The sequence below is a fragment of the Bombina bombina genome, chromosome 1 (genome assembly GCF_027579735.1).
Source record: "Bombina bombina isolate aBomBom1 chromosome 1, aBomBom1.pri, whole genome shotgun sequence".
NCBI lineage: Eukaryota > Metazoa > Chordata > Amphibia > Anura > Bombinatoridae > Bombina > Bombina bombina.
In genome coordinates this window covers 626,491,284-626,506,205 of record NC_069499.1, presented here as the reverse complement: position 1 = coordinate 626,506,205, position 14,922 = coordinate 626,491,284, and the positions used below count along the sequence as shown (strand labels likewise).

Genomic DNA, 14,922 nt, shown 5'->3' with positions numbered 1-14,922 from the left:
TAGGTAGGTTGTGGAGCATGCACATGGCTTAAGCACCATATACACAGACTGAGCACTTTATAAACAAGCAAAAGATAAAGAATCTGATAATATTTGTAAAAAGTAACTTGTATCATCCACCCTTGTTGTTAATCGCTTGGTTTCAGTGGAGCAGCAGGTAACTCAAAACTTCCTGGTTTTGTTGCCGCATTTCCGAAGGACACCATACTTATGTTCAACTTTTATACCACAGGTTTGGTTCTGTAGACACCACTGTGGGTATATTTTGTTTTTAAAGGGTAACGGCAAGGTCAGTAATTTATGATTCACTTTTTCACTAACGATAATGGGTGCAATTAAAGGATATAAATATGTTCTATTAATACATCAAACCTGGGAAACCTCATTAAACAAATTACAGAATATTACCTTGGTGAAAATAGCATTTCTAGTTATGTGTGTGATCTGATGAGATGCTGTTTGGTGGCTTTACAGTTAAGACCCACATAACAGTTACTCAACCGCTGAAACAATATTGTTGTTCATTATACTGTTTTCTCTTTAATCCTCTGTCTATGACCAGTTAATATTGTTAACAATAAACATATAATTAGACTAAATGAGGTGCTTGTCTATTACTTACTTGCTGCACTTTTTCCTGTACTGCCGCTCAATACCATCCGGTCTGGAGGGGGAAAAAAAACAGTAAATCAATGATCACAGTTTCATCCTATACATCACAAGACTGGCATTGCAATAGCATGGATGGCCTCATCAGTCCCACATATGCAATCGCTAGGTCTCAAACTACAGAAAAGGTCTAACACACATTAAATGAAGAGCAACTATTTAAGTTATATTTTTGTTTTGTTTATTAAGTGACACTTCTACCGAGGGCTCTTGATAGTGCAGTTCTGTTTTTTAATAACACATTTCAGCTTTCTACATGTAGGACTTGTCTCCACTAAAATCTGTAAAAATGAAAAGGTAAACAAAAAACTATTTCTGTTTTCTTGTACCAGATGTAGAAAAAACACAGACAATGTCATACCATGTATTGTAAGTCAAGAGTTTATTGATATATAAAAAAGCACTTTAAATAAAATGAACATTAAAACACCATGTATCTGTACAATAATAAATAATGCCCAGTGTTCAATAGCCCATGCAGATCACATACAAACCTTATCTATAGCAATTCCTTATTCATTATACTTTTTAGGAAAAATAAATAAATAATGAGTTTTCTAGGTAAAGAACTTCCAGCTACTCCCCCACGTGCACCTGCAAAAGGCGTCAGTGTTTTGAGTGCAAGAGCAAAACAGAGGTGGCTGTGCACATCAGCAGAGCTAATTAAGGCTCAAGAGCACACATCACATGACTGAGGAAAACTTAAGGTATAACAAAACTGTAGGGGTGGTGGGGTGCGTTCATTTTCTAAACAGCTGTTTTTTTATGCCAGAAAGTAAATAAATACATCTTTTTTGCTCACCTGTTAAAGGGACAGTCTACCATAGAATTGTTATAGTTTTAAAATATAGATCATCCCTTTATTACCCATTCCCCAGTTTTGCATAACCAACACAGTTATATTAATATACTTTTTACCTCTTTGATTACCTTGTATCTAGGAACCTTCTCCCAGCCCCCTGATCACATGACTGTAACTGTTTATTATCTATTGTCTTAAATTTAGCATTGTATTGTGCTAGATCTTAAATAACCCCCTGTGCCTGAACACAGTATTATCTATATGGCCCACGTGCACTTTCTGTCTCTTTGTGTTGAAAAGAGATTTAAAAAGCCTGTGATAAGAGGCAGCCCTCAAAGGCTTAGAAATTAGCATATGAGCCTACCTATGTTTAGTTTAAACTAAGAATACCAAGAGAAAAAAAGCAAATTTGATGATAAAAGTAAATTGGAAAGTCAATTAAAATTAAAAGTCCTATCTGTATAATGAAAGTTTAATTTATACTTGACTGTCCCTTTAAGTGTGTTTTTTCTCTCAAAATATCTATATGAACTTTAATGCCCCTTTCATGGAAATTAATGTTTCTAGTTATATTTAGCATTGCTTTTTGATTTAGCCCATAATTTGAATTTAGAATGCCCCATCACAACTTCTTTTTCCCCCAAATTCTACAATGTGTAAATAATGATGCTTAGTTCGTACCTTCTGTATAATTTTTCTTTTTTTAAGTGCCTAATGATTTTAAGCCTAAAGTCTCCTGTTGATTTTGCCATCGTTAGAAGCAGAGAGAAAATTTACTCCAGCAATCAAGGCCAATCAGATGATAAACGAGTGACGAGATGCCATGCACTGCTACAGCAAAGCATGTTAATTATACCCCCTACTGAGACTAATAGGAATTAGCATACTGTTCATTCAAATGCAGACCTAGCACCGTGCAAAAAAATAAAAAAGCCACCAGGAAAGGGGAGGGCATCACCAATATAAGGAGAACAGAAAACGAGGCTATGAAAATTAGAAAACTAATGTAAATCATCTAGGACGAAAAAAGAAAAAAAAGGAACACACAAAATATTTAAGTTACAGAAATAGAAATTAAAATAGAAGTGTAAAAAAGAACAGAACAGACTTGTTTTGTCCCATGTACAACAAATCCAATGTATGTTGTTAATGAACACACAAGGCTTGATTTATGTATTTATTTTTATCAAATCTAGATTTCCTTTAGAAATAGTGGTAAAAATACAGAAGCTTTAATTCTATACAGCACACTCACGTTTTAGCTTGATTAAAGGGACAGTCTACTGTGGGGCGCCAGAGCTCTTAAGGGGAGGCGCAAGAACAGGAATGTTTTTTTTTTTTTTTTAAATTAATGTGCAAGTTTTTCGGTGGCAGTCTCTCCAGGAAACGGCGCAGAGACCTGAAGACTGAACGCCTTCCAAGCACAGTGAGGCTCAGTGACCAGCCGTAAGTACAAATGAAAGGACTCTGGCTTGCTGCATGTCTTCAGATGCGTGTGGATGAAGAGAAGCAGGGAGCGCGGGCTGTGAGTCGCACATACAGGGCAGCAAAACAAAGTAAGGGGACTGAATTCAGGTCCTTTTGCTTTATAGTGCTGAAAAAGCCTCTTAGCACAGAGGCAAAAGTTAGAGAAGGTTAAAAGTATAAAATGAACCCCATAATGCATGTATCGAGTACTATGCAAATTAATGCCTGTACATGTTGTGCCTGTATAAAAACTGCTTTTATTTGGAGATGTAATTGAGACAGGATTTTGCTCCATCTGTATTACAAAGTGCTATTTTTTAAGAAACATTATTTTGGGTGTGTGGCTGCCTATGGGGGCTTATTTTTCTATGCATGTGGCTGCCTATGGGGGCTTGTGTATGTGCTCATGTGGCTGCATATGGGGGCTTGTGTGTGTGCACATGTGGCTGCCTATGGGGGCTTGTGTGTGTGTGCGCGCATGTGGCTGCCTATGGAGGCTTGTGTGTGTGTGCGCGCATGTGGCTGCCTATGGGGGCTTGTGTGTGCGCATGTGGTTGCCTGTGGAGGCTTGTGTGTGTGCGCGCGCATGTGGCTACCTACGAGGGCTTCTGTGTGTGTGTGGGCATTTTATTTATTTTTTTGCTCCCCCCACCCTTTGAAAATGTTCTGCGGACACCAAAATTGTTATTGTTTGAAAAAGATATATAACAACTTTACTACCCATTCCACAAACAACATTATTATTATTATATTATATTAATATACTTTATAACATTTCAACCTCTAAATTTCTGCTTGTTTCTAAGCAACTTCAGACAGCCTCTTATCACGTTTTTTTATTAGCTTTTCACAACAAGACAAGGCTAGTTCATGTGGGCCATATAGATCAAATTGTGCTCTCTCTGTGGAGTTGTGGCTGACACTGCACTAATTGGGTAAAATGCAAGTCAATATATAATAAATAGCCATGTGATCAGGGGGCTGTCAGAAGGGACTTAGATACAAGGTAATCACAGAGGTAAAAAGTATATTAAAGGACCCGTAAATACAGTAGATTTGCATAATCAACAAATGCATGGATTAAAGGGACAGTCAAGTAAAAAAAAAAAAAACTTTCAGGATTTAAATAGGGCATGTAATTTTAAACAACTTTCCAATTTACTTTTATTACCAATTTTGCTTTGTTCTGTTGGTATTCTTAGTTGAAAGCTAAATCTAGGAGGTTCATATGCTAATTTCTTAGACCTTGAAGGCCACCTCTAATCTGAAAGCATTTTGACAGTTTTTCACCACTAGAGGGCGTTGGTTCATGTGTTTCATATAGCTAACATTGAGCTCAGGCACGTGAAGCTCCTAAGAGCAAGCACTGATTGGCTTAAAATGCAAGTCTGTCAAAAGAACTGAAATAAGGGGGCAGTTTGCAGAGCCATAGATACAAGGTAATCACAGAGGTAAAAAGTATATTATTATAACTATTAGTTATGCAAAATTGGGGAATGGGTAATAAAGGGATTATCTACCTTTTTAAACAACAAAAATTCTGGTGTTTACTGTCCCTTTAAAAGACAATGCAATAGCATTAAGTCTGAACTTCAAATCAATAGATTTTTTTTCTGACGAATTTCAGAGTTATGTCTATTTCCATCATGTGACAGCCATCAGCCAATCACAAATGCATATTGTGAATTCTTGCACATGCTCAGTAGGAGCTCGTGACTCAAAAAGTGCAAATATAAAAAGACTGTGCACAATTTGTTAATGGAAGAAAATTAAAAAGTTGTTTAAAAATGCATGATCTAGCTGAATCATTTAAGTTAGTTACATTTTGACAGAAGTGTCCCTTTAACATAACCATGTAGGCTGTGCAAAACTGTGGAATGAGTAATAAATAGATTATCTATCTTTTTAAACAAAAATTTTGGAGTTGACTGTGACTGTCCCTTTAATCATTTGAATAATTTGACAGCAAACCCTTGTTCACTAAATAGGATCCCATTTGATCAATTGTATCATAGAGAATAGATAAATTCAGCTAGATTACGAGTTGTGCGTTAGGCTGAAAAAGCAGAGTTAAGAGGTCCTAACGCTGCTTTTTTATGCCCACTGCTATTACGAGTCTTGAAGGTTTAGGGGCACCACACACTTTTTGGCCTTAGCGCAAAACGACTTACGTAAACTTCTAAAAGTCTTTTTTTTATGGGACTTCCATAGCGCCGGTATTACGAGTCTGTCCTGGGCGGCCAAAAAGTGAGCGGTACACCCTACCCTGTCAAGAGTCCTAACGCATTTAAAAGTCAGTAGTTATGAGTTTTATGGTACAACGCCGTAACATAAAACTCATAACTAAAGTGCTAAAAAAGTACACTAACACCCATAAACTACCTATTAACCCCTAATCTGCCGCCACCAACGTCGCCGCCACTATAATAAACATATTAAACCCTAAACCGCCGCACTTCCGCCTCGCAAACATTAGTTAAATATTATTAACCCCTAATCTGCCGTCCCTAACACCTACCTACATTTATTAACCCATAATCTGCCGCCCCCAATGTCGCCACCACTATATTAAAGTTACTAACCCCTAAACCTAACACCCACTAACTTAAATATAATTTAAATAAATCTAAATAAATATTCCTATTATTACCTAAATTATTCCTATTTAAAACTAAATACTTACCTGTAAAATAAACCCTAAGATAGCTACAATATAACTAATAGTTACATTGTAGCTAGCTTAGGATTTATTTTTATTTTACAGGCAAGTTTGTATTTATTTTAACTAGGTAGAATAGTTACTAAATAGTTATTAACTACCTAGCTAAAATAAATACAATTTTACCTGTAAAATAAAACCTAACCTAAGTTACACTAACATCTAACACTACACTATAATTAAATAAATTAACTACATTAAATACAATTACCTAAATTAAATTAGCTAAAGTACAAAAAACAAACAAACACTAAATTACTGAAAATAATTTTTAACTAATTACACCTAATCTAATAGCCCTATTAACCCCCCCCCCCCCCAAATAAAAAAAACCTTAGCCTAAACTAAACTACCAATAGCCCTTAAAAGGGCCTTTTGCAGGGCATTGCCCCAAAGTAATTAGCTCTTTTACCTGTAAAAAAAAAAAAAATACAAACAACCCCCCCAACAGTAAAACCCACCACCCACACAACCAACCCCCCGAATAAAATACTATCTAAAAAAAAAACAAAGCTCCCCATTGCCTTGAAAAGGGCATTGCCCTTAAAAGGGCAGTTAGTTCTTTTGCTGCCCAAACCCTAATCTAAAAAATAAAACCCACCCAATACACCCTTAAAAAAAAACCTAACACTAACCCCCTGAAGATCGACTTACCGGGAGACGTCTTCATCCAAGCCAGGCGAAGTGGTCCTCCAGACGGGCAGAAGTCTTCATCCAAGCCGGGCAGAAGTGGTCCTCCAGACGGGCAGAAGTCTTCATCCAGACGGCATCTTCTATCTTCATTCATCCGGCGTGGAGCGAGTCCATCGCAAGACATCCGACGCGGAGCATCCTCTTCATCCGACGACTAAAACAGAATGAAGGTACCTTTAAGTGATGCCATCCAAGATGGTGTCCCTTAGATTCCGATTGGCTGATAGAATTCTATCAGCCAATCGGAATTAAGGTAGAAAAAATCCTATTGGCTGATGCAATCAGCCAATAGGACTGAAGTTCAATCCTATTGGCTGATCCAATCAGCCAATAGGATTGAGCTTGCATTCTATTGGATGATTGGAACAGCCAATAGAATGCAAGCTCAATCCTATTGGCTGATTGGATCAGCCAATAGGATTGAACTTCAGTCCTATTGGCTGATTGCATCTTGGATGACGTCACTTAAAAGGTACCTTCATTCTGTTTTAGTCGTCGGATGAAGAGGATGCTCCGCGTCGGATGTCTTGAAGATGGACCCGCTCCGCGCCGGATGGATGAAGATAGAAGATGCCGTCTGGATGAAGACTTCTGCCCGTCTGGAGGACCACTTTGCCCGGCTTGGATGAAGACTTCTGCCCGTCTGCAGGACCACTTCGCCCGGCTTGGATGAAGACGTCTCCCGGCTTAGGTTTTTTTAGATAGTATTTTATTTGGGGGTTGGTTGTGTGGGTGGTGGGTTTTACTGTTGGGTGGGTTGTTTGTATTTTTTTTTAAATTATATTTAAGTTAGTGGGCGTTAGGTTTAGACTTAGGTTTAGGGGTTAATAACTTTAATATAGTGACAGCGACGTTGGGGCGGCAGATTAGGTGTTAATAAGTGTAGGTAGGTGGCGGCGACATTGGGGGCGGCAGATTAGGGGTTAATAAATATAATGTAGGTGGCGGCGATGTTGGGGCAGCAGATTAGGGGTTTATAAATATAATGTAGGTGGCGGCGGTGACCGGAGCAGCAGATTAGGGGTTAATAAGTGTAAGAGTAGGGGTGTGTAGACTCGGGGTTCAAGTTAGGGTGTTAGGTGTAGACATAACTTTTATATCCCATAGGAATCAATTGGGCTGCGTTAAGGAGTTTTACACTGCATTTTTGCAGGTGTTAGACTTTTTTTCAGCCGGCTCTCCCCGTTGATTCCTATGGGGAAATCGTGCATGAGCACGTTACACCAGCTCACCGCTGACTTAAAAAGTGCTGGTATTGGAGTGCGGTAATGAGCAAAATTTTGCTCAACGCTCACTTCTTGTCTTTTAATTAGATTAGATTAGATTAGATTCGTTTTATTGTCATTGTACAAAGTAGGAAAACAGAGACAACGAAATTATATTTGAAAATCTAACCAATCCTATACACAGATAGCACTATAATGGTAAGAACTAATAGATAGCAAAAAATTCAAGTGACTTGTGCAGAAAATTTCTATACCACTAACGTAAGATCAATGTAAGTGTAATAAAGTGCAAGTGCAAAAAAAAATCAGTTCCATACAAAAAAGTATATATATGTGTAAAAAAATTTAATAAAAAATTAGTCATCTTGCACACATGTGTACATTTGCATTATATATATGATGTGAATCATGAGTGTTTTATATGAATCATATGTGTATTTTATATTATATGTGTTATGTGAATATAAAGTGAGGTGAAAAAGAACCATTAACAGGACAATCAATAAATTAAATTAAAACCATTAATTTAGCACTTTCTTCAATATAATAAAAAGATCTAATCATCAGAAGGATAAAAAATTAAAAAGTTGAAAAAGGCTATGAGCATAAGAGAGATTTTTAAAAGTTATTATTTAGCAGAGTAATGGCTCTTGGGAAAAAACTATTCCGTAATCTAGCAGTTTTTCCTTTTAAGCTTCTATAACGTCTCCCAGATGGTAAAAGGGCAAATAGTCTGTTGCTAACATGGAAAGGATCATGAATAATTCAATAGGCCTTTAAAAGACTACGTCTGCTTTGAAGATCTTCAATGGTAGGTAACTGAGCACCTATGATATACTGGGCGGTTTTAACAACCCGTTGCACAGCTTTGCGATCAGAATTAGTACAGTTTCCATACCATACTGTAATACAGTTGGTGAGAATACTCTCAATAGTACAGCTATAAAAATTAATTAAAATCTGAGTAGATAAATTAACTTTTTTAATGACGGGTTTCTGAAAACTCTTAATACCAGTGCTGCATGTGAGTGGTGAGGGAAAACTGCTCGTTAGCACTGCACAGCCTCTAACACAAAACTCGTAAACTAGGTGATTATATTTTAACCCTTGTGGAAATGTATTAACCTCTTCTGTTCTACATGACTGCATATCACTAATTTAAAAAACATAAAATACCATATTTCTGTAATGCAAAACTGTTATTTCTTCTTGTAAGTAAAAAAAAACGTATCTCCATTTTCTTATAAAAACACATGCAAGTAAATAAGTGCAAAGATGAATTTCCACAGTTTCCACAGAAAGTAAAGTCAAGGCAGAGATAGAAAGATTACAAGCCTTTGAGACTTACCTGCGTAGATAAACTGCTTCCTCCTCCTCAGTGTTACAGAACTTGTGAGCGTGTTTAGCCGCATCAATGACTCTTGCTCTATCTCGCGGCCTCATGGGAAGTTTCTCTAGCTGGCAGTCTGGGGGGAAAAAAAGAACAGTGTAGAGGAACTTTAAGCTCATTACGTTAAAACTATGTCCTGGAGGGTAAAAACAAAGCTTTTTAAAACAAGGCTGAAAATATCATTTTGCATAGAAAAACAAATGGTTGTATTTGCAAACTCTCTGAAGACCAAAATTATTTCTTCTGGTTTATTAGAAGAAACAGCTCAGTAATTTCATAAAGCTCTTGAGAGAGCACTGTGTAAAAAAAATATTTACATTTCGAATTCATAATTTATTTTTGCATGAAACAGTTAATTTAACCCCTTCCCGCTGTTAGGATGTTTATCGCCATTAGGGCGGCATGGACAGTACTAGTCATTTGGCTGTCCTGAATCCATATCCGATTCCTAAATGGGATCAAGGGCTGGAGGGCGTGCCTAGTGTCATAGGAAATCCCCCCGACCCGATCCTATTATTGAAATCACGCAATCGCATAAACGATCGCGTGATTTCATTTTTTTATTTTTTGTTTACATTTGAACTTTGTTCCGATATAGACAAATAAGTCCCGGTAGGAAGGGGTTAAAGCGGTGTCTTTGGATTTTAAAGACAACAGGAAGTGGTTATCTGTGTACAACTGGTCCATAAAGACTAAGTTTATTCAATGGCTGATGCACAAAACTCCCACTGTGAAAACTGACACACAAGCATAAAAAAATGCTATTTTCCCCAATACAAGAATATCAATTTAACAAGACACAAAGCTCTACTACGTTTTAAAGGGATATAAAACACAATTTTTTTCTTTCATGATTTAGATAGAACATAACATTTTAAACTACTTTCTAATTTACTTCTGTTATCAAATTTTCTTTGTCTTCTTGTTATCCTTTGTTGAAAAGCAGAAATGTAAGCTCAAGAGTGTGCACGTGTCTGCAGCACTAAATAGCAGCAGTTTTGCAACAATGTAATACATTAGCAGGGGCACTAGATGGCAGCGCTATTTCCTGTCATGTAGTGCTTCAGGCATGTGCACGCTACCTACCTAGGTATCTCTTCAACATAGAAAATGAGAATGAAATACATTTGATAATAGAAGTAAATTGTAAACTTTTTAAAAATGGTATTCTCTATCTGAATCATGAAAGAAAAAAAAATTGAGTTTAATGTCCCTTTAAGATGCTCTCCTCAATATGCCTCTTCTACATCTCTATATGAAGAACACTCCCCCATACAAAAAGTATACGTTTCTAAAACCCTGTCACAGCTAGCCTTAGTCATATTCTAAGAACATAATCTAAACATGCTCACAAGGGTTTTCAATTGGCTTTTTTCTGGACTGATCGGAGACTGCAAAATCCTGCATTTATTATGTTAGCAAATAAATAGATTCAAATGTTTTTCAAAACAGTTATTTCATATATTGTAGTCAGGGGTCAAGTCGAATGGGAACTGAGTTCCTGCACTATTTTTGCAGGAGGAACTAAGTTCCCCCTGGAAAGAGAACAGAAACGCTTCAGTAAACACTGCTGCAGGGAGAGCTGGAGCACAGTCTGGCTAGCAGTTCTTGACAAATCTGTTTAAAATTTAGGGGCCAGTAAGTATACTTAGGAGTCAGAAAGAGGGATTTGTATATAGATATATGTAGAATAACCCAAAAAAAATTAGGAGCCAGCCAGAGGTAAAATTCTAGGAGCCAGTGGCTCCCAGGCTCCTGGGATTGTCGAGCCCTGGGTTAGTGGGATAGTGAGAGCCTTTAGTAATGGGCAGTAACACTTCCTTCAATACAGTAAATGCAAGCCTGTCAGCGGTCCTGCTGTGTGATCACCCGGCACTGTGTGGAACACATGGTGCTTACATTTCTGTGTGGCTTGCTCTGGGGTTATTTAGCTCTCCTCAGCAGAAACAGGACTATTGCACCTTAAGAGGGTGAGACTGATTGAGGAGGAGTCTCAGACCCAAAGGCAACCATTTAAGCGTTCATTGGTTTAATAATTAGTTTTAATTAACTAAAGTGTATAGATTATATGCATATAAATACAGTGTGTGTGTATATATATATATATATATATATATATATATATATATATATATATATATATATATATATATATATATATATATATATATATATATATATATATATATATACACACACACACACACACACACACAATATTAATTGTGAGTACCCACACTTTTTTTGTAGGACTTGACCCCTGATTGTAGTTTACCTGCTGATTTATATGACACGTTTTTGTTTTGTTTTTTAAATGTCCCTGTCCCTTTTTGTTTTGTTTTTTAAATGTCCCTGTCCCTTTAATTTACAGTGTATGTGTGTATTTAAATTGTATACATCAAACCTAATATGAAGAAATTAGACAAAAAGGGTTAAACTGAGCAAGAGGCTAGCTAAATTCTACACAACTTTTTATCTTGTGCAGCTTAGACAGCAGCAATATCAAGTAAATACCCAAACTTAAAAGGTAGGAGAGGAAAAAAACATTTAGCCGCTTTAATGTATTCAGCAAGTCTTCTGCGATAACGACAAATGCCTAAAGGCGATTCCTTGCAACCAATTTTTTTAAATAATTCCTACACTGCTGTAACTATCATGAAGTATGTTCTAGGCAGTAGCCTTTGCTGGTTTCTAATCCAATTTTTCCGTGTTCTGTTATTTATGAGGACAAGCTGCCCCCGCCCCCCCCCCCTTCCAAAACTGCTGTGGGCAATGTTTGAGACAAAGACTGTGAGGGAACCATGTAATGCACTTCATATCAAATTTTAAATTTAGTAGATATAAAAGTGATGCTTCTCAGCTGGTCACCCCTTTTTGATGAATCGCCTTTCATTTTTACTCCACATGCCATTTTTTCAGTTTCCTCTTCCTTATTTCTTGCTCAACTTGAATCTCTCCTAATCCTCATCCCTGTTCTCTCAAGCGTCACAACAATCCTAACTCCAGTACCTTGCATTTATTTACAAATCCTTCTTATCTCACTCCAGAACCCAACAGAGAAGATGTCTCATACAGTGTAGCAAGTCCCTGCAACAGCTGTTGAGAAGCTCTGCCTAGCAGCATACATGTGTACATAGCTCTGGGCCTGATAAGAGCTAATGAATAGAGTATGTGTTCTTTACAATGCCTAAGCTACACGCTAAAACACTTGCACTTGTAGAATTTCACAGACCCGGAGAAATGGTTGGTAAATCATACATAAAACACTCTGCCTTACATTCACTCCATCCTTTTCAGATTCCTGCATGTGTAGCAAAACGGATCTTAGCATTTTACTTACAGGTGTGTTATGCTTAAAGGAACATTAAACATAAAGGCCTAGATTTGGAGTTTGGCGGTAGCCGTGAAAACCAGCGTTAGAGGCTCCTAACGCTGGTTTTAGGCTACCTCCGGTATTTGGAGTCACTCAAAAAAGGGTCTAACGCTCACTTTTCAGCCGCGACTTTTCCATACCACAGATCCCCTTACGTCAATTGCGTATCCTATCTTTTCAATGGGATTTTTTTTTAACCCCTAATCTGCCGACCGCCACCTAAATTATACTTATGTACCCCTAATCTGCTGCCCCTAACACCGCCGACCCCTATATTATATTTATTAACCCCTAACCTGCCCCCCACAACGTTGCAGCCAGCTACCTACAATAATTAACCCCTAATCTGCCGACCACAAACAGCCGCCACCTACATTATAGCTATGTACCCCTAATCTGCTGCCCCTAACAACGCCGACCCCTATATTATATTTATTAACCCCTAATCTGCCCCCCTCAACGTCGCCTCCACCTGCCTACACTTATTAACCCCTAATCTGCCGAGCGGACCTGAGCGCTACTATAATAAAGTTATTAACCCCTAATCCGCCTCACTAACCCTATAATAAATAGTATTAACCCCTAATCTGCCCTCCCTAACATCGCCAACACCTAACTTCTATTATTAACCCCTAATCTGCCGACTGGAGCTCACCGCTATTCTAATAAATGTATTAACCCCTAAAGCTAAGTCTAACCCTAACACTAACACCCCCCTAAATTAAATATAATTTTAATCTAACGAAATTAATTAACTCTTATTAAATAAATTATTCCTATTTAAAGATAAATACTTACCTGTAAAATAAACCCTAATATAGCTACAATATAAATTATAATTATATTATAGCTATTTTAGGATTAATATTTATTTTACAGGTAACTTTGTAATTATTTTAACCAGGTACAATAGCTATTAAATAGTTAATAACTATTTAATAGCTAAAATAGTTAAAATAATTACAAATATACCTGTAAAATAAATCCTAACCTAAGTTACAATTAAACCTAACACTACACTATCAATAAATTAATTAAATAAAATACCTATAATTATCTACAATTAAACCTAACACTACACTATCAATAAATAAATTAAATACAATTCCTACAAATAAATACAATGAAATAAAACTAACTAAAGTACAAAAAATAAAAAAGAACTAAGTTACAAAAAATAAAAAAATATTTACAAACATAAGGAAAATCTTACAACAATTTTAAACTAATTACACCTACTCTAAGCCCCCTAATAAAATAACAAAGCCAAAATAAAAAATGCCCTACCCTATTCTAAAAAGTTCAAAGCTCTTTTACCTTACCAGCCCTAAACAGGGCCCTTTGCGGGGCATGCCCAAAGAATTCAGCTCTTTTGCCTGTAAAAAAAAAAACATACAATACCCCCCCCCAACATTACAACCCACCACCCACATACCCCTAATCTAACCCAAACCCCCCTTAAATAAACCTAACACTAAGCCCCTGAAGATCATCCTACCTTGTCTTCACCATACCAGGTTCACCGATCCGTCCTGGCTCCAAAATCTTCATCCAACCCAAGCGGGGGCTGGCGATCCATCATCCGGCGGCTGAAGAGGTCCAGAAGAGGCTCCAAAGTCTTCATCCTATCCGGGAAGAAGAGTAGATCCGGACCGGCAACCATCATCTTCCAAGCGGCATCTTCTATCTTCATCCGATGAGGACCGGCTCCATCCTGAAGACCTCCACCGCGGACCCATCTTCAGCCAATCAGAATCAAGATCAATCCGATTGGCTGATCCAATCAGCCAATCAGATTGAGCTCGCATTCTATTGGCTGATCGGAACAGCCAATAGAATGCGAGCTCAATCTGATTGGCTGATTGGATCAGCCAATCGGATTGAACTTGATTCTGATTGGCTGATTCCATCAGCCAATCAGAATATTCCTACCTTAATTCCGATTGGCTGATAGAATCCTATCAGCCAATCGGAATTCGAGGGACGCCATCATGGATGACGTCCCTTAACCCCTTAAGGACCAGCGACGTACCCTGTATGTCGCTGGCCTTTTTTTGGCACGTGATTGTTTTATAGCGCGGTCTTGCCACCAGCGTTTAGACTGCTCTATTCCACAAAGCCTGCTGGAGGGAGGGCATTAATAGCTTGTTCTTGCTAGACTTGTGCTATTATGTCCTGAAAAAACCCTTAACGACCAGTGACATACAGGGTACATTGTGGTCATTAAGGGGTTAAAGGAACCGTCATTCTTCAGTTGGACGTCGCCGGATGAAGATGGGTCCGCGGTGGAGGTCTTCAGGATGGAGCCGGTCCTCATCGGATGAAGATAGAAGATGCCGCTTGGAAGATGATGGTTGCCGGTCCGGATCTACTCTTCTTCCCGGATAGGATGAAGACTTTGGAGCCTCTTCTGGACCTCTTCAGCCGCCGGATGATGGATCGCCAGCCCCCGCTTGGGTTGGATGAAGATTTTGGAGCCAGGACGGATCGGTGAACATGGTATGGTGAAGACAAGGTAGGATGATCTTCAGGGGCTTAGTGTTAGGTTTATTTAAGGGGGGTTTGGGTTAGATTAGGGGTATG

The 14,922-nt window shown here is 37.9% G+C and overlaps 1 protein-coding gene across 1 annotated transcript in view; it reads right to left on the bottom strand.

Moving 5' to 3' along the window:
* STEEP1 (STING1 ER exit protein 1) overlaps positions 1-14,922 on the bottom strand; it is a 103,570-nt gene that overhangs the window by 52,547 nt on the left and 36,101 nt on the right. Inside the window, exons 2-3 of the mRNA XM_053699035.1 lie at positions 8,925-9,042; positions 623-664 (exon numbers count right to left, since the gene is read on the bottom strand). Of these exons, the coding sequence (XP_053555010.1) occupies positions 623-664; positions 8,925-9,042 (160 nt within the window). The remainder of the gene's footprint in view (positions 1-622; positions 665-8,924; positions 9,043-14,922) is intronic.